General features: G+C 44.7%; 1 protein-coding gene and 1 pseudogene across 1 annotated transcript; both read right to left on the bottom strand.

Moving 5' to 3' along the window:
- Window positions 1-1,560: 1,560 nt before the first annotated feature.
- Window positions 1,561-3,675, bottom strand: LOC111961242 (vimentin-like). Its single transcript, XM_023983360.2, has 4 exons — window positions 3,061-3,675; window positions 2,046-2,723; window positions 1,757-1,803; window positions 1,561-1,649 (listed from the first exon to the last, which is right to left on the bottom strand). Exons 1-2 carry the CDS (start codon window positions 3,548-3,550, stop codon window positions 2,047-2,049), a joined length of 1,167 nt encoding a protein of 388 aa, XP_023839128.1. The 5' UTR covers window positions 3,551-3,675; the 3' UTR covers window positions 1,561-1,649; window positions 1,757-1,803; window position 2,046.
- Window positions 3,676-17,422: 13,747 nt separating this feature from the next.
- Window positions 17,423-20,796, bottom strand: part of LOC111961243 (alpha-synuclein-like) — a 21,809-nt pseudogene continuing 18,435 nt past the window's right edge.

Consider the following 20,796-nt stretch of genomic DNA (forward strand, 5'->3'; position numbering starts at 1 on the left):
CACTTTTTCTAAATGTACAATGTTTCTAATTTGCAAAACGTACAACATGTTAATTTACGAAACTTGTTACAAATTCCAACTTGTTGTGGCTAACGTTAGCTAGGCTTGGAGTTAAGGTTAGGAGTAAGGTTAAGGGGAAGGGTGGCTAACATGCAAAGTAGTTGAACGTTGCCAAAATGCTAAAGTTGTCTGTGCTTAGATTCAAACATGCAACCTTTGGGGTGCTAGACGTTTGCGTTATACACCCAACCACCCTACTTTAGTTTTTGCTTTACATAACCTGTCTTATGTGTAACCATACCAAACGTAACATTTCAAAAATAATTTGAGTGTCCCGGGTATGTTTACTATATTATGTCTAGTCTGAGGCCTTCAAAACAAGTAAACTTTGTTATTTAATTACTGCAGTAATGGAGCTTGTCAACGAGCCCCCCGTAAGTAATTTGTTGAGATCCTAACAAGCGGATTTGAGCCACAGCATTTTATAGCAAAGTCCATCCACCTGGATGTTCATGACAAACAACAGATGTATGGAATGGGTCACAAGGTTAGGATTCGTATGAAAGATACTAATAATTCTCCACAAACAGTATCGGCTGTAAAAACTTCTCGTTGTGTAGAGACCAGGTTCTGGCCCTGGAGCCGTCTCCCCTTGGTACCCAGTACAGAAACATTAACTCATGCTATGGAATGCGGTCTTGTTTAGGCTTATCACCCAAAGATCACCTAAATCTTCTGTCCGTGTTAAATCTCCCAGAGGCCCACTTTCAGTCCAAACACACAGATGAGTGTTCTTTTAAAAACTTTAAACTATTCGGTTGCATAAAACAAGCTTTTGATGCAATAACAGTATTCTAACAATCTTGTAATTCCTGTTCTGACAGACCAGCCTGGTTGACTTTGTTTAATCTTACCATGTACATTGAAAAAAAGATATGCATTTGTTCAAAGTAATCAACATTATCTTTGTATTTYTGTTGCTTTCATTTAGTGTGGAAAGGTTTTAGTGTTTCCCCACATTTCAGAGTGTGCGGTAACAATTTATAGMCAGGTTTTGGTTATTCTAATACAAAGTGGTTGGGAGCTCCTACATCTCTGACAAACCCCGACATTTTAGACGGAAACTATTAAGAGATTAAAAATTATTACCAGAAACAAAACACAGTTGTATGCACTCAAGTAAAGCTTTATTATGTAGTAGTGGGTATACATTTATGTAAACAGCTTTAGTTATCTTACATAAAATGGGTGGGTCACAAGGTTTAAATTAAAATAAAGGGAATGTTTTTGTTTGAGGAGTTAACCATACAGTAGCAGGGCATGAGAAGGGTGCTCCAACGTTCGAGAGAGGTTGACAGGGTCAGGCAGGATTGGGAGCGACCCATGACGAGGGCTGGTCAGGGGAGCGGGAGCTGTGATGGGTAGGACTTGGGGAGAAGGTAGGGTGCTGAGTGGGGAGTGTTGAAAGGGGTGGGTGGGGGAGGTACGAGGGTTGGACGGGAGGAGATGGGGTAGTGGAGGGCAATTGGCAATTGGCAGGGCAATTAAGTCTGCGAGGGCTGACGGGTGGGAGAGACGGTAGGGTGCTCAGGCAGGCAGTCTGGCAGCTGTGTGGGTCTCCACACTGAGGTGGTCCTCTGTGACCGCTCCTACATGGAGAAGTAGGTTTCATATGAAGGGTTGAATCAATGTACGTAGCCTGATAGTAAACAGCACAATTGAAAGTGACCATGGAAGTTATAAATAAGGTGGGTACCTTTTTTTATTTGAAGTTCTCCTCTGTCCCGAATGATATTTGGACACCTACAAATATAATACATGTTTCAGTTATGCAGTATTGAAAGTGTGAACAGTGCTTTGGTGTTGCAAGTAAATATTCGAACCATTTTCTGATGTCAACACATTTTCCTTTAAGCCTTAGCATCACAACAAGCCATAAAGCCGTCCAGTCAGTCGCACAACTTTCACTAACTCATGCTCTACATCAAAGCACCACTTAGACTTTGAGGACACTACAGTTACCCATCCATCGGTGATCAACCCACCTTAAGCTTCTGGCTCTTTCACCGCCGAGATCCCCAGTCTGCTCTCTTCTCCCTCCAGCAGCTTCCTGTAGACAGCTATCTCGGTATCCAGCTTRAGCTTGATGTGCAGCAGCTCCTGGTAGTCAGCCAGGTACTTMCCCATCTCCAGCTTGGTCTCGCAGAGTTGGTTTTCCAGCTGGGCAATGATGCCCTCCAGGCCTCCGACCTTATCCATGTGGGCCATCTCCATGTCCTCCAGCTGCTGCTCCAGGGCCATGTTGCGTGCTCTCAGCCCATCAATCTGGTTCTGGAGGTCTGTCACCTGGTTGTGGAAAGTGGTGATCTCTTCTTTAATCGACTTCATCTGCTCTTCTTTCTTGCCGGCAACCTCTTTGAGGGTTTCGAACTTGCCCTTGTACCACTTCTCGGCTTCCTGTACGTTTTTGGCCGCCACAGTCTCAATCTCGACACGCATGTTGCGCAGATATGCGGCCAGGTCTGGGCGGTCACCGTCAATTTCCGCAGTCACCTTGGAGTCCTCGATCTGCTTCATGAGGTCGGCGACTTCCTCGTCGTGAAGCTTCTTGAGGAACTCGATCTCGGCCACCAGCTGTTCGACACGCTTTTCAAGCTCCGCCTTCTGCAGGGTGGCATTGTCTACGTCTTGACGGAACTCCCTCAGGATCATCTCTGCCTCCTCTGGAGATGGATAAATGCGGGAGATGAGTAGATGTTTTAAAACATTACAACAATGTTATTATAGTATTGCGATCAGGTTCTCTTGGTGTATGTAGACAAAACGTTGGCTGATCATAGACCCCTACGAGTACAAGCAATCTCAATCAACCAACGGTATGTCTAGAAACATTGTGTAGTGAAATTTGGCATTTCGATTATTCAAGGAATAAAATTATAACTAGAAATCCTGTGTTCTTCATGGAAATGTGGTTTATATCATACAATAATGTCAATATAGAAGACGATCGAGATCAGTAGATCTCCCTAGTCAGTGATCAGTGTGGGACTGGTACCATACCTTTCAGTGCCAGCTCCTCTTCCAGTTTCAGCCTCCACACCTCCACCTCCTCCTCAATGTATCCCCTCTCGATATCAGCAGCTCCCTTCTCATTGGTCAAAGCTTCAATCAGCTCCCTCATCTCCTTGAACTTGAGTTCGTACTCTTCTCCGATGCCGGTGGGGCCTCCCTTGAAGCGGCCCTGTAGGGCGGCGAGCTCTGCAGTCAGCTGGGCGTTCCTCTGTTCAAGGGCCTGAACCTTCTCGATGTAGCCGGCGAACCTCACGTTCAGCACCTGCATCATCTCCTTCTCGTTGGCATGCTGCTGGTGTATCTCTGTGCCAATTTCCACGGCGGAGGACAAATTGCCGCCCTGGTACCCGGACRGTCCACGATTGTTGTACGAGGAACCGCGACACCGGGAGGGAGAGGGGCTCTGGACCCGCATACTGTTACGAGAGCCACTCACCTGCAGTGACTGGGATTTCTGGGAATAGGAAGCTCCTCTCATGTTTGCTTCCRAGTGTGTTACAAAGTGTGTTCTAGAATCAGATTTTGTTTCTTGAGTATAGTTCCAGTTCCACCAAAAGGATTTGAACGCCTCGTGTTCTCTTTCTTTGCTGGCTGGCTCACCTTGCTACTGTACTGACAGTCTCTCAGATCGACCCGTGTCTTTTATAGGGCCACAAAGAATGTCTCGGACTCCCTTGAAACTCTCGCAGGGTTTTGACATGTTTTAAATGTGGATCATCACTCTCTTCCAAAGACCTGCAGCACAACAGTCTTCATTAGCTGGCTAGCATTGCATTGTTAGTAGCGGTGACGGGTGGAGTTTGTGCAGCCCACGCCTCCGTGTGAAATAGTGATATGAGGATGTATGCCCGCTATTTTTCACTCTTACTTAGGGCACCGCTAGGGACTCGGGAGGGTATGGAGGCCATCGAGCACATTGGGAAACACTGACGAAGTGACTGTGCTTTGGCAACAGATTTTTCCTGTAAGACTTTCCGACACAGCTCCACGGTAGCCTCCCTCACACAATCAAGATGTCAGACACCATTGCAGTGGAGACATTCTTTGAACAATAAACCATCTCCAAGAATAACAAGAGACTTCCTAATGCTGGGAACGGTGTTAAGGAGAGCATTAGGGTAGTGCTTCATTTGAGTCTCCATGTAGTCTCAGGATAATGTGTTATGACAAATAGGGTTTTAATGATAGTAAATCTATTCCTTGATATTTTAGATTGTTGCCTCTTTGTGCACAGTAAGAAAAGGCTATATTAGAACTATGGACAACCACTATTTGTCAGTTAAAGGGTCTAAAGCACATGCAACTGCGTACTATTGAAATGTTTGGAGATGTTTAAAAGTCGTATTCTGAACGGTCAAAAATGGAAATCTGCATTTCATGAGACAATTGGTTTCTTTTAGTTTTTACAGTTCGCTCGCACACTCGAATCACGAAAACCCCTCCTTTCATGACATTTTCACTCGTCTCGTCATTCACGGACATAAGATGACTTCAGTTGGCCGAATGGTGAAGTGATACTCTTGCATTAGCGATGTATTACATAGCTAGACGTGTGCTGTGTCTATGTGGGCGTATCTGTGTCTGTGTGATTCCTCCAGCCCAAGTTGTCAGTCCCCTGTGAGGGCTCTACGTTCATGGATATAAGATGACATGTCTTCACCAAATGAGGCATTAATACATTGATATACCACATGTTTAGTAGTGAGTCATGATTAGATTGCTGCTGGCATTAGTGTGATGTGGGTGTATCTGTATGCTGTCTCCATACTCATTCCATTGTGAAGGCCTCAATCTTTGGTCTTCTCTTGACCAGAGAGAGGGTGAATACATACCTCATGTTCAGTCGATAGCAATGATGATTGGCTATCTAGCTGTGTGTGTATTTGTACACCTCCAGCCCAGGTCAGACTCATTCCCATGCTAAGGCTTCTACATTCATGGATATAAGATTGAAGTAATGCCTTAATATACCACATATTTTAATAGTGATTCATGATTAGCTAGCTGCTAACATTAGTAGGCTGTGTGTGTGTGGGTCTATCTCTGTACAATATCTATCTGTTTTAATGCCTCCAGCCCGAGTCAGCCTCATTCCCCTGTGAGGGCATTGGCATTGAGCAGGTTCAATCTCTAGGGTGCTTGTTAATTGGCTCGGGCCTCTGCTGTGACACGAGTCATGGAGGCATTTTTAGTCATTTAGCAGACACTCTTATCCAGAGCGACTTAGAGTAGTGAGTGCAAACACTTTCATACTATTCCCTATGTGTTGTGCACTACTACATACTATTCGATATGTAGTACACTGCTTTTGACCAGAGACCTATGGGTTTCCCATTGCGGGCCCTGGACAAAAGTGCACTATGAAGAGAATAGTGCCATTTGGGATGCGGACGACTGACTCCTCCCCGCCGAAAGGCTATATGGGAGTGGCACTAGGATCTCCAGCAACAGTGTTAACTTTTTTGTTTCTCTAGAGTATACTGCATGGAGCCCAGGGTCATGATGAAGTGGGGAAGAGGATACATTTTTTTTTTAAACAAATGAGCATAAGCGGCAGGCTGAGTGATGATAACGCATTCCAGATTTACAATAAGTCACTCAAGTTTGTGGTCTAACCTCCARTGGAAACTGATAATTGTCTGACTGTGTTTTCTGTTACTTTAGAGGGGGTTGTTAGAGGTGGTTGAAGTGCCCTGTTCCCCTTTTGACTCCAGGATTAAGTGACAGTGGCAGAAGGGTGTGGGAAAAAACATTTGTCGCTAGATATGGCAATCTGTGTCAATATGATAATATGCAGTGACAACAGTGCATTGCTATCTGTGGTCACAATAAGACTGACATTTTAGAGAAACTACTTTGACCTTGTAATGATTTTTATATATTTGTCAATAATAAAAAACAATGTGGACAAGCAAGTCATGTTCATTTTTCTTTGTGTGAGTATCTCCTAGATAAAAATCTAGAAAAAGCATCTTGTCTAATGTTATTTATCATGCCTGTGTCTCTGTTGATTTAAGATGCCTTTGGCACTCATCGACAAACAGAGAGCTGATATGACTACACACACAGCTAACACACACACACACAGGTAGTGTCTATGGGAACTGTCAATGCCTTCCGTCCTATTTCCATCTCTCAGCCACGACCATGTCACCTGTCTCGCTGAGGATCTGATATAATGAAAATAACTTGTTGCCTTATTAAAGACCCAAATAAGTCAAAAACTAGATTTCCTGTGTTTTATATAAATTCAGTGGCCAGTTTATTATGTACACTCATCTAGTACTGGTTCAACCCCCTCCCACCGTTTGCCTCCAGAACAGCCTGAATTCTTCAGGGCATTTTATTTTTTTATTTAACTAGGCACAAGGCATGGAAAGGTTGCTCAATTGGTATCAAGGGACCTAATGTGTGCCAGGAAAGCATTCCACACACCATTAAACCKCCCCCACCAGCCATTACTGTTGACATCACGCAGGATGGGGCCATGGACTCATGCTGCTTACTCCAAATCCTGACAGCATTCAGCAACAGGAACCGGGATTTGTCGGACCAGGGGATGTTTTTCCACTCCTCAATAGTCAGGTGTTGGTGATCGCGTGCTCACTGGAGCCGCTTATTCTTCTTTAGCGCTGATGGGAGTGGAACCCTGTCTGGTTGGCCCATCCATGACAAGGACAATCGAGTTGTGCGTTCTAAGYTGTCGTTCTGCACYCCACTGTTGTACTGTGCCGTCATTTTCCTGTTTGTGGCCCGCKTGTTAGCTTGCACGATTRTTGCCATTCTCCTTTGTCGCACCATTATCGGTAAACCCTAGACTCTGTCGTGTGAAACCCCCAGGGGCCTCATTGATCAATATTGCATCGGAACGATTCTAAAATAGTACTTACGAATGGAATTTAGAATGGTGTACGCATAGAAAAGTGTGTTGGATAAATCAATCACACAAGCATCATACGCACACTGGTAGGCGATAACCATTGATAAATACCAATTGTACTCAGCCTCAGTGCTCATATGGTCACAACCATCCCTTTAAGGCCCTTGGGGAATCTGCAATGCCGTACCGTGAATTACGACGGCGCAACCAAAAAAAGCGAAGAAAAAAAAACTTTTACGAGACTGGAATAGAGGTGCCAGTGTCAGAGATGGAGTACAACCTGAAGGTTTTTATTTGGCTCGCTCAGGTGTGGCTTGACAAGTACAAATAAAAAATATAGCTTCACAGAGAGGACCATTAGGACAATTAAAGTTGCTTTAGCAATGGCAAATATAACCTATGTCAAATAAAGTAGACAACAATCACCAATAAGCCACTATCCTCAACAGCTCCCTCCTGTGAGCGTAAAGGCCAACATTGCTGTTCTGCAGAATGAAGGAGTTGTGTGTTCCACCCGGCCACCACATTCAGCAGCGTCTTTTGCACATCACATACAGTGCATTCGGAAACTATTCAGACCCCTTGACTTTTTCTACATTTTGTTACATTACAGCCTTATTATTAAATAAAAAAAATGTCTCATCAATCTACACACAAAACCTCATAATGACAAAGCGAAAACAGGTTTTTAGACAATTTTGCTAATTTATTCAAAATAGAAAACATACCTTATTTACATAAGCATTCCGACCCTTTGCTATGACTCGAAGTTGCGCTCAGGTGCATCCTGTTTCCATTGATCATCCTCGAGGTGTTTCTACAACTTGATTGGAGTACACCTGTGGTAAATTCAATTGATTGGACATGAATTGGGAAGGCACACAACTATCTACATAAGGTCCCACAGTTGACAGTGCATGTCAGAGCAAAAACCAAGTCATGAGGTTGAAGGAATTGTCCATAGAGCTCAGAGAAAGGATTGTGTCGAGGCACAGATCTGGGGAAAGGTACCAAAACATTTCTGCAGCATTGAAGGTCCCCAAGAACACAGTGACCTCCATCATTCTTAAATGGAAGAAGTTTGGAACCACCAAGACTCTTCCCAAAGCTGGCCGCCCGGGCAAACTGAGCAAGAGGGGGAGAAGGGTCTTGGTCAGGGAGGTGACCAAGAACCTGATGGTCACTCTGACAGAGCTCCAGAGTTCCTCTGGGAGAACCTTCCAAAAGCACAACCATCTCTGGAGCACTCCTCTAATCGTGCCTTTATGGTAGAATGGCCAGACGGAAGCTCCTCCTCAGTAAAAGGCACATGACAGCCCACTTGGAGTTTGCCAAAAAGCACCTAAAAGACTCTCAGACCATGAGAAACAAGATTCTCTGGTCTGATGAAACCAAGATTGAACTCTGGCCTGATTGCCAAGCGTCACGTCTGAAGGAAACCTGGCACCATCCCTACGGTGAAGCATGGTGGTAGCAGCATCATGCTGTGGGGATGTTTTTCAGCGGCAGGGACTGGGAGACTAGTCAGGATCGAGAGAAAGATGAACGGAGCAAAGTACAGAGAGATCCTTGATGAAAACCTGCTCCAGAACGATCAGGACCTCAGACTGGGACGAAAGTTCACCTTCCAACAGGACAACCACCCTAAGCACACAGCCAAGCAGCCAAGACAAGTCAGGAGTGACTTCTGGACAAGTCTCTGAATGTCCTTGAGTGGCCCAGGCAGAAAGTACATATTGGTTCGTCATGTCTTTTCCAAGTGCAATCCACCCTCGGATTTTTAGCAACGGGCTCTTTTCAGCAACTCAATGATTTTTTATTAAAACCTTCTTTTTTTTTACATTGTTTGTAAACTGATATGTGACATGTATTAATGCCAAAATACCATGCAAAACAGGCAACCCCAACAAATTGAAAAATGTTGTGGCTCAAAACAGGTGGGTCTCTGCATCTTTACTAAACTGTAGACATATTAGTTACCACACCCAGTCTCGGGGATGGCTAACTCTAGATGGAAATGTTGTCCTTGTTAATGCAGACAGAAAGAACTCCAACTTCTTAATCATAGCCTCAATTTTGTCCCGTACATTGAATATAGTTGCGGAGAGTTCCTGTAATCCTAGATTCAGKTCATTCAGGTGAGAAAAAAKCTCACCTAGAGGCCAGTCGTGTGAGAAACTTGTCATCATGCAAGCGGTCAGACAAGTGACATTTATGGTCAGTAAACTTTAAGCTCGTCTCTCAATATTTTTTTTTTTTTTAAAGTGTCAATACTTTGCCCCTTGATAACCAGCGCACTTCTGTATGTTGTCAAAGCATTGCATGGTTGCTGCCTATGTCATTGCATAATGCAGAAAATACACGAGAGTTCAGGGGCCTTGCTTTAACAAAGTTAACCATTTTCACTGTAGTGTCCAAAACGTCTTTCAAGCTGTCAGGCATTCCCTTGGCAGCAAGAGCCTCTCMGTGGATGCTGCAGTGTACCCAAGTGGCGTCGGGAGCAACTGCTTGCACGCGCGCACGTTACCACTCCACTATGTCTCCCTGTCATGGCTTTTGCGCCATCAGTACAGATACCAACATGAGCAGCAGCTACATTTGGCTTACATACGGACCGTTAGTGGAATTCCCGCGAGAGAGTAACGGTTAATGTGATTGGATGTTAACTATTTGACTAGGCTACCTGTATTTGACATTGTTGTTATTTCGCTGAACACTAGATGATTCAATTTTATTTTTGGCAAAAATTTWAAAAATAATAAAAAATGAATATATATATGTATTTAAAAGTGAAACCAATTTTTATTTGGCGTACCCCCGACGGCATTGCGCGTACCCCTGGGAGTACGCGCAATGCCGTCGGGGTTACCCCAGTTTGGGAATAACTGCTCTAGGGCAATTCAGAAAACTGATTGTGGACCTTATTACTGATAAATGTGTTATTTTTTTAGGACCATGTTTTTCTTTCCGCTTGCATTTTGTATTTATATTTTTARATATAAATCACCATCCCAAAACGAGTTCAACTATGTGAACAGAAAAGGCTTCCACTCTTAGTGTGCAGGTGATAGGTGATGTGCAGAAAAAAAGCTGCTGAATGAAGTGGCCATGTGGAACGCAGGACTCGTTCATTCTGCAGAACAGCAAAGTTCTGCAAGACCTAGAGGGAGCTGTTGAGGATGGATGGCTTATTGCTTTGTTGCCTACTCTTTTGCCATTGCTAAAGCAACTTCAATTGTCCTAGTGGTCCTCTTTTTGTAGCTGTTTTCGTTTTTACTGGTCAAGCCGCATGAGCGAGCCGAATAAAACCTTTTGGTTGTACTTTCTGACTATGTATTTCAGTCTCTTTTGCACCATTGTAGGCTATTTCATGGTACAGCGTTGTATATTCCCCACGGGCTTTTAAGGGATGATTCTGACCATATTATGCTTAATTAGGGGCGTTTCTAAATGCAAATAGCCAAAGACGTGCATGAGCACTGAGGCTGAGTGTATATTTCCGCAATTGTTGGAATAAAACTGTGAAATTGTAAAAAACAAAATTGTTAATGCTCTTTTAGTGTTACAGCTGTTTGAAAAGACCACCTGAGACTTCAGCCTGTTTTGGTGGGATGGAGTTTTGGCSTGCCTGGTGACATCACCAGGTGGTAAATTAGTCAATAGACCAATAAGAGTTCCAAACCAATGCCATTAAAAGCGAGTTTTCTCCTCCCCACTTAAGACCACTCCTAGAAAGTCCGAGCAACATTCTTGCTTGAGAAATTGCTRTTTGCTAAGAAGCTATTTTGGTTTATTGTTGACCATTTTAATTGAACTCAATCACAGTAAGGTACTTAATTGTTGCAGAGAAATGCTTTGATAGAGATAAAAACAGCTGCGTTTGATTTTTAAAGATGAATACCACTCAAAAATCAAATGTAATCAAAAATGTATCAAAAATTAAATGTTGGTGTTTGCTTCATTAGTRCACTGTTGATGCAGTCCCKKAAWWWWTTGCATGTCAGCAATCAAGTTTTCAAGATATAGAACTTTCAAGTCGGTGTTGGAAAAGACTGAGGTTGGCTCTCCTGTTACATACTAATACTGTACTTTTACAATGAGCAAGCAGGCAAAACATAGAAATAGAATCCCTAGAATGGAATTCCTCAATACAGATCAGCCATATTGAGTGTACCCATGAATTTCCCAGTCACATAGCCTTGTGGAGAGGTTCTATCTACTTTCTAGGCCTTCTATTTCTGAGGCAAACACACATGTGAATAGATGTAATAAGACAAACTAAGAAATACAGACATTTTATACTTTATTCAACATTTAACAAATGTAACTAAACTCCTTGTCACAGTTAGTTGAATGTTTTGGTTCCATGCTGGTGTGTTTCAAACCACCTGGTATTTTACTGATCTGCAGAGTGAGAACATAAAAATACAAGTTTATAAATTCACAAATACCGCATATAGCACAGCAGTAGTCCACCGCAAAAACACACAAAAATAAAGTTATTGTTCACGCTTCCTAACCTGTTTTCTGTTAGTTTTTATTGTTAGCTGGTCAGGACGTGAGTTTGGGTGGGCAGTCTATGTTTTCTGTTTCTATGTTGGTAATGGGTACCTAATATGGTTCTCAATTAGAGGCAGGTGTTTTCATCTCCTCTGATTGAGAATATATTAAGGTAGGTGTTTTCACGTTGTTTGTCGTGGGTGGTTGTCTCCTGTGTCTGTGTATATGTTTGCACCATACGCGGGACTGTTTCGTTCGTTCGTTCGTTTGTTGTTAAGTAAGTACTTGTTCGTTCGTTCTTCGTGTTTCATGTAAGTTCGTCGTTCTAAGTCTGTCTACTTTCGTTTGGTATTTTGTATCATTCAAGTATAGTTCGTTTTGTTCTTGTTGAAATAAACTTCAGTATGTTCATTTCAACGCGCTGCACCTCGGTTCAATCCATGCTCCTCCTCTTCGGATGAAGAGGAGGAGGAAACCCGTTACAGAACCACCCACCAATCCAGAACCAAGCAGCGCAAAGTTCGAGCACGGCCAAGAGACAGGACTCATGGACTTGGGAGGAAGTATTAGAGGAAAAGGACACTGGCGCACATTGGGGAATATCGCCGCGCTCGTGAGGAGATGGAGCAGCAAGAGCCAAACAGCGGTGGTATGAGGAGCAGCAAGGAGACGTGGCTGGAAGCCCGAGAAGAACCCCAAAAAATTTATTGGGGGGGGCTAAGAGGTAGTGGGCAAGGGCAGGTAGGAGACCTGCGCCCACTTCCCAGCTAACCGTGGAGAGCGGGGAGTACAGAGCGAACAACGTGTTACGCAGTAGGAGCGCACGGTGTCTCCTGTACGTGTTCATAGCCCTGTGCGGTTATTCACCTCCCCGCACTGGTAGGCCTAGATTGGGCCATTGAGCCAGGTTCATGAGGCCGGGCTCAACGCGTTCTGTCTCCAGTGCGTCTTCTCGGGCCGGCATTCATGGCACCAGCCTTACGCATGGTGTCCCGGTTCGCCTACATGCGCCGGTGCGGGTTATTCCACTCCCCGCACTGGTCGGGCGACGGGGAGTATTCACCAGGTAAGGTTGGGCAGGCTCGGTGCTCAAGGAGCCATTACGCCTGCACGGTCCGGTATTTCCGGCGCTACCTTCCCCGCCCACCGCCCAGTACCACCAGTGCCTACACCACGCACCAGGCTCCAGTGCGTTTCCAGAGCCCTGTTCCTCCTCCACGCACTCTTCATATGGAGTGTGTTCCAGTTCGGTGCCTTTCAGTTCCGACAACACACACTAAGCCACCTGTGCGTCTCCAGAGCCCTGTACGCACTGTTCCTTCTCCCCGTACTCGTCCTGATGTGCGTGCCCTCAGCCCGGTGCCACCAGTGCCGGGTACCACGCACCAGGCCTATAGTGCGCTTTGAGAGGTCAGTGTGCCCTGTCCCTGCTCCCGCACTAGCCTGAAGTGCGTGTCTCCAGTCCGGCCTCCAGTTCCGGCACCACGCACCAGGCCTACAGTGCGCCTTATATCGGCCAGAGCCATCCGTCTCCCCAGCGCCATCTGAGCCAATGCCGTTCTCCATAGCCATCTGAGCCAATCCGTCTCCATAGCGCCATTCTGAGCCATCCGTTCTCCAAGGCCATCTGAGCCACCGTCTCCCATAGCGCCATCTGAGCCATCCGTCTCCCCAGCGCCATCTGAGCCATCCGTCTTCCCAGCGCCGTCTGAGCCATCCGTCGTGTCCCGAGCCATTTAGAGCCGCCCGTCTGTCCCGAGCCGTCAGAGCGGTAGTCAGTCAGGAGCGCTAGAGCCATTCGTCAGACAGGATCTGCCAGAGCCGCCAACCAGACAGGTTCTGCCAGAGCGCCAACCAGACAGGATCTGCCAGAGCCGCCAACCAGACAGGATCTTGCCAGAGCCGCCAACCAGACAGGAATCTGCCAGAGCGCCAACCAGACAGGATCTTCCAGAGCCGCCAACCAGACAGGATCTGCCAGAGCCGCCATGGAGCCATGAGCGTCCAGAACGCCAGGAGCCATGAGCCCAGAACGCCAGCGACCATGAGCGTCCAGAACGCGTCAGCCAGCCATGAGCGTCCAGAGCCGTCAGCCAGCCATGAGCGTCCAGAGCCGTGCAGCAGCCATGAGCGTCCAGAGCCGTCAGCCAGCCATGAGCGTCCAGAGCCGTCAGCCAGCCATGAGCGTCCAGAGCCGTCAGCCAGCCATGAGCGTTCCAGAGCCGTCAGCCAGCCCAGAGCTGCTATGTATCCAGAACTGCCCCTCAGTCCAATCAATCAATCAATTTTATTTTATATAGCCCTTCGTACATCAGCTAATATCTCGAAGTGCTGTACAGACCACCAGCCTACCAGTCCAGTCCAGAGCTGTCTCTCTGTCCGGAGCTGCCCTTCAGTCGGGAGTTGCCCCTCTATCCTGTGCTACCTCTCTATCTGACCTACCTCTCTGTCCTGAGCTACCTTGTCCCGGAGCTGTCCCTTATCTTGGTGTTGCCCTTATATTAGGTGGGTGGAGAAAGAGGGTGCGTCATTCTAAGGGGAGACGTAAGCTGGATTGACTATGGTGGGTGGGGACCGTCGCCCAGAGCCTGAGCCACCACCGTGGTCAGATGCCCACCCAGACCCCTCCCCTAGACTTTTGGTGGTGCGTCGGAGTACGCACCTTGAGGGGGTTATGTCACGTTCCTTGACCTGTTTTCCTGTTAGTTTTTATGTGTTAGCTGGTCAGGACGTGAGTTTGGGTGGGCAGGTCTATGTTTTCTGTTTCTATGTTGGTTAATGGGTACCCTAATATGGTTCTCAATTTAGAGGCAGGTGGTTTTCATCTCCTCTGATTGAGAATTCATATTAAGGTAGGTGTTTTCACGTTGTTTGTTCGTGGCGTGGTTGTCTTCCTGTTGTCTGTGTATATGATTGCACCATACGGGACTGTTTCGTTCGTTCGTTCGTTCGTATTGTTTTGTAGTAAGTACTTGTTCGTTCGTTCTTCGTGTTTCATGTAAGTTCGTCGTTCTAAGTCTGTCTACTTCGTTTTGGTATTTTGTATCATTTCAAGTATAGTTCGTTTTGTTCTCTGTTGAAATAAACTTCAGTATGTCATTTCAACGCGCTGCACCTCGGTTCAATCCATGCTCCTCCTCTTTTCGAGGATGAAGAGGAGGAGGAAACCCGTCTACAAGTATACTTCCTTTCAAATTCATATAGTTAATTGTTATAGACACTTATGTGCTTTTCATAAGTTGTAATACAGTGTACTCCGCATATAGTGATCGCATCTGTGCAGGACTGTCAGCGGTTTATCACAGTATACTAAACTCTGAAACATTCCTTTTCAGGACCTTGTCTTCAAAGATAATTCATAAAAATCCAAATAACTTCACAGATCTTCATTGTAAAGGGTTTAAACACTGTTTTCCCATGCTTGTTCAATAAACCATAAACAATTAATGAACATGCACCTGTGGAACGGTCGTTAAGACACTAACAAGCTTACAGACGGTAGGCAATTAAGGTCACCAGTTATGAAAACTTATGACACTAAAGAGGCCTTTCTACTGAAAACAACCAAAAGAAAGGTCCAAGGTCCCTGCTCATCTGCAGGCATGCTGCAAGGAGGCATGAGGACTGCAGATGTGGCCAGGACAATAAATGCAATGTCCGTACTGTGAGACGCCTAAGACAGCACTACAGGGAGACAGGACGGACAGCTGATCGTCCTCGCAGTGGCAGACACCAGTGTAACAACATCACACTTGCGGACGGACAGTTACAGGATGGCAACAACAAACTGCCCGAGTTACACCAGGGAACGCACAATCCCGTCCATCAGTGCTCAGACTCTCCACAATAGGCTGAGAGAGGCTGGACTGAGGCTTATAGACCTGTTGTAAGGCAGGTCCTCACCAGACATCACCGGCAACAATGTTGCCTATGGGCACAAACCCACCGTCGCTGGACCAGACAGGACTGGCAAAAAGTGCTCTTCACTGACGAGTCGCGGTTTTGTCTCACCAGGGGTGATGGTTGGATTCGGTTTATCATCAAAGGAATGAGCGCTACACTGAGGCCTGTACTCTGGAGCGGGATCGATTTGGAGTGGAGCGTCCGTCATTGGTCTGGGCCGGTGTGTCACAGCATCATCAGACTGAGCTTGTTGTCATTGCAGGAAAGACATCCTCTGCTGTGCGTTACAGAGAAGCACATCCTCCTCTCATGTGGTACCCTTCCTGCAGGCTCATCCTGACATGACCCTCCAGTATGACAATGCCACCAGCCATACTGCTCGTTCTGTGCGTGATTTCCTGCAAGACAGGAATGTCAGTGTTCTGCTTATGGCCAGCGAAGAGCCCGGATCTCAATCCCATTGAGCACGTCTGGGACCTCTTGGATCGGAGGGTGAGGCTAGGGCCATTCCCCCAGAAATGCTCGGAATTGCAGGTGCCTTGGTGTAAGAGTGGGTAACATCTCACAGCAAGAACTGCAAATCTGGTGGCAGTCCATGAGGAGGAGATGCACTGCAGAACTTAATGCAGCTGGTGGCCACACCAGATACTGACTGTTACTTTTGATTTTGACCCCCCCTTTGTTCAGGGAACACATTATTCAATTTCTGTTTAGTTCACTGTCTGTGGAACTTGTTCAGTTTATGTCTCAGTTGTTGAATCTTGTTATGTTCATACAAATATTTACACATGTTAAGTTTGTTGAAAATAAACGCAGTTGACAGTGAGAGGAAAATCTTTTTTTGCTGAGTGTATAACTAGGGTGTCCAATCAAAAACCCATCTTTTGACCAATGGGTAAAAATCATGTTAATTGTGTAGATACTCCTTTAAGAAAATCAATGGTCCAAATCTCATGTCTCAATTATACTCTGTTCAAAAGTTATTGGAGTTATTACCCTTCTAGGATGGCTAGAATTAAGGTGACTAAATTAGTGGCCAGAGAAAAAAGGGGTAAAAGAAAAAATCAGGAAAACTGCATCGCAATCAGCTAGGTTGGATTCTGTGCAAAAATTAAGGCTACTGGCTACCTGACAGGCWCACTTTTCCGTTGAACTCGTCGTCATTCTTCTCGAATCCACAGGACATAAAACAATCAAGGTAAGATGGATATTGATTTTGAGACATGTTTTCATATTTTAGTATACGCATCATATTCATATTAATTCAACATTTCTTTTATATATTTTTTTCATTTCTCACAAAAACAAGTGTACATCTGTGAAATGTCAACAGAGCACTGAGCGTATACCAAGCTTTTATATTTTCAAAGCCTTTWACATTTAATGCAGCTTGTCATGCTAATTTAGCTTTTTMCAACCTGCGGAAACAAGTTTTAGGACGACCACCAAAAAATGTAAAATCCTCAAGTTGTTACGAGAAACTTGCTATGTCAACAGAGTGCGGTGCTTATAATTGGCTGTATTAGGTTAGGAAATCCGACTTTTTGGATATCATTAGGGATATGTTAGAGAAAGGCTCCACTGAACAATTCAGAACATAAATAATCATATTTGTCTTGGTTTAATTTATTTTATAAGATAAGGAAGTGACATTTCATCACCAAAGCGCGTTTTCCCCCACTCTGAGCAGAGTGGGTGGACACCGTCCTGTATACAGTATTTGTATTTACTTCAAAGCCACAAAGTCCACAGACAGATAGACAGAACATAAAGGTAGTCCCTTCTGTGTCCAGGTGGCTGCCTTAGTGGGAGGGAGTTACTGAAGATGACAGCTGGACCAGAAGGGCGTATAGACCCCACTCAGGACTGACTGACGGAGACTCCAGAACACACACACACACACACACACTGACGCACACACACACACTGGCGTACACCCACTAAGCATTAAGACACACCCTTACACACGTTACACACACTAATACATACACACACGCAGTCATACACACACACACATGGCACAGACTCCGTTAAGGAACACAACGAGGCACGACCGGGCTTGGCAGGGTGACATGGAATGTTTTGATAATTGATTCTGGATTGTTACAGTAGTTCTGGATTGTTCTGAGATGAGGCAGTTGACGGTGCTGTACTTCTAATAGCCATCGGAATCCTCCTGCAAGTACAGAGGGGGAGAGGTTACTTTTAGAATTACGCTGAAATGATTTTCCCACTTCCCACACTGATAACACTAACCTTTATTACCATGTACCAAGCAGTTACTATGCAACTGCATGTTAATACGATGTCACTACAGCTATTTCACGTTTCGCAGTTTTAATGTCACGTGTACAAGCACTGTGGAATGCCTTTTTTGCAAGCTCCAAACACAACAATGCAGTAATCAATACCGATGTAGCACTAAAAATAACAAAAGGTAGAACAAAAACACACGAGTGTAACGGCAGCCTTCCTCCTCTTCGTCTGAAGAGGAGGTGTAGCAGGGATCGGACCAAGACGCAGCGTAGCTCGTGTTCAACATGTTTAATAAAAAGACGATAAACGTGAACACTATACAAATACAAAATAACAAACGTGGCAAAACCCGAAACAGTCCTATCTGGTGCAGAGAACACAAAGACAGAATACAACCACCCACAAACCCCAACACAAAACAAGCTACCTAAATATGGTTCCCAATCAGAGACAATGACTAACACCTGCCTCTGATTGAGAACCATATCAGGTCATACATAGAAACGGACAAACTAGACACACAACATAGAATGCCCACKCAGCTCACGTCCTGACCAACACTAAAACAAAGAAAACACAAAAGAACTATGGTCAGAACGTGACAACGAGAAATAAAAATAAGAAATAAGAAGTGCACCAGCAAGTAAGAAGCTATATACAGTGTCAGTTCCAGTACCATATTTACAATGTGCAGGAATACTGGAGTGATAGAGGTAGATATGTATAGGAGTAAGGTGACTAGGTATCAGGATATATGATCAACAGCAGCGCACACTGAGTGTAGAAAACATTAGGAACACCTTCTTAATATTGAGTTGCACTTCCGTTTGCCCTCAGAACAGCCTCAATTCGTCGGGGCATGGACTCTATTCCTTTTTTAAAAAGTAACCTTTAATTAACTAGGCAAGTCAGTTAAGAACAAATTCTTATTTTCTATGACGGCCTCTGCAAGGTATCGCAAGCACTTTACAGGGATGCTGGCCCATGTTGACTCCGGTACWTCCCACAGTTGTGTCAAATTGGCTGGATGTCCTTTGGACGGTGGACCATTTTGACACATCTACACGGACTGAAGTGGATTTAACAGGTGACATCAATGACGTGCTACCTGTCCCAGACCTGCTGTTTTCAACTCTCTAGAGACCGCAGGAGCGGTAGAGATACTCTTAATGATCGGCTATGAAAAGCCAACTGACATTTACTCCTGATTATTATTTGACCCTGCTGGTCATCTATGAACATTTGAACATCTTGGCCATGTTCTGTTATAATCTCCACCCGGCACAGCCAGAAGAGGACTGGCCATCCCTCATAGCCTGGTTCCTCTCTAGGTTTCTTCCTAGGTTTTGGCCTTTCTAGGGAGTTTTTCCTAGCCGCCGTGCTTCTACACCTGCATTGGTTGCTGTTTGGGGTTTTAGGCTGGGTTTCTGTACAGCACTTGGAGATATTAGCTGATGTACGAAGGGCTATATAAAATAAACTTGATTTGATTTGAATAAGGACCATATCTTTCACCTGGATTCACCTGGTCAGTCGGTCATGGAAAGAACAGGTGTTCCGAATGTTTTTTACACTCCGTGTAAATTATGATTGTATGTCAGTACGTGGGTGTAGAGTCAGGAAAAACGTGTGTGTGTGTTTAGAGTCCTGTGAGTGTGCATAGAGACAATTGCTGTTTTCAACTCTCTAGAGACAGCAGGAGCGGTAGAGATACTCTTAATGATCGGCTATGAAAAGCCAACTGAACATTTACTCCTGAGGTGCTGCCAACCTCGACATCTGACTGTGATTATTTATTATTTGACCATGCTGTCATTTATATGTAAACATTTGAACATCTTGGCATGTTCTGTATAAATCTCCACCCGGCACAGCCAGAAGAGAACTGGCCACGCCATTTATGCCTGGTTCTCCTCTAGGTTTCTTCCTAGGTTTGCCCTTTCGAGGAGTTTTTTCCTAATCACCTGCTGCTTCTACATCCTGCATTGCTTGCTGTTTGGGGTTTTAGGCTGGGTTTCTGTACAGCACTTTGAGATATCAGCTGATGTACGAAGTGCTATATAAATAAATTTGATTTGATAAATTTGATTTGAATGCAAAAATGAAATACAAGGGTCACCTAATGTGTAGTTACATAGGTATTAGGGTAACTTAAGGTAAAGTATTACCCTATTTGTACATAATGTTAAAAATAGGAGTAAACCATTATTTGCTGATGCACTAACCAWGCTTCCATCCAACCGTTTCATATGGATGKATTTCCGCACTCATGAAAATGTGCGTGTGCGGTTAGGTCTGCATGTTAGGGTTGGCGTGAAAACCTACAGGATGATAGCTCTCAAGGAACAGGTTTGGAGAGTCCTGGACTAGAGCCTCTGACAGAGGTTTATTCAGTTGTTGTTGTTATTTACTGTAGTATTTGGGAAAGGGGGAGTTTAGCCTAGCTAACATCAATTAGCCTTCCTAACGTTAGCTAGCTAGCTAGCTGGCTAGCTGGCCAGCTAGCTTAACTAGCTTCTCTCGGTTTGATSCAGTCAAAACAGGTAGTATGTATTCAGGTGAGGTGATAAATAACMAGAATAAGTTAGTCTACCAGCGCAAGTCCTTCTACTACGGTTACAGCATTGTTGCGTTAGGTATTTGTTGAACGTTTATTTCCCCCCTTTATGATGATGATCGGGACCTGCTAGTGGTAGTTTTGTGGTAACTGCACTGTGATTTCAAAGTTGTGAATAAAAACAGACATATTGGGACCCAATTTACATTTMAACGTTTAAACCTTCACACGTTTAAACCTTGGTCTTAACAGATCCAAAATTCCYGGATCCGAACGGGTCCGTGTCCTTAATTCTGACTTTTGCCTCGGATCTGGGTCGAAACTGATATACAGTAATTGCCACGGATGTATGTACATTTGAAGTCGGAAGTTTACATACACTTATGTTGGAGTCATTAATACTCATTTTTCAACCACTCCCAAAATTTCATTTGAACAAACTATAGTTTAAGTCGGTTAGGACATTTACTTTGTGCAAGACACAATTTTTCCAACAATTGTTTACAGACAGATTWTTTCACTTATAATTCACTGTATCACAATTCCAGTGGGTCAAACATTTACATACACTAAGTTGACTGTGCCTTTAAACAGCTTGGAAAATTCCAGAAAATGATGTCATGGCTTT

The sequence above is a fragment of the Salvelinus sp. IW2-2015 genome, linkage group LG4q.1:29 (genome assembly GCF_002910315.2).
Source record: "Salvelinus sp. IW2-2015 linkage group LG4q.1:29, ASM291031v2, whole genome shotgun sequence".
Lineage (NCBI taxonomy): Eukaryota > Metazoa > Chordata > Actinopteri > Salmoniformes > Salmonidae > Salvelinus > Salvelinus sp. IW2-2015.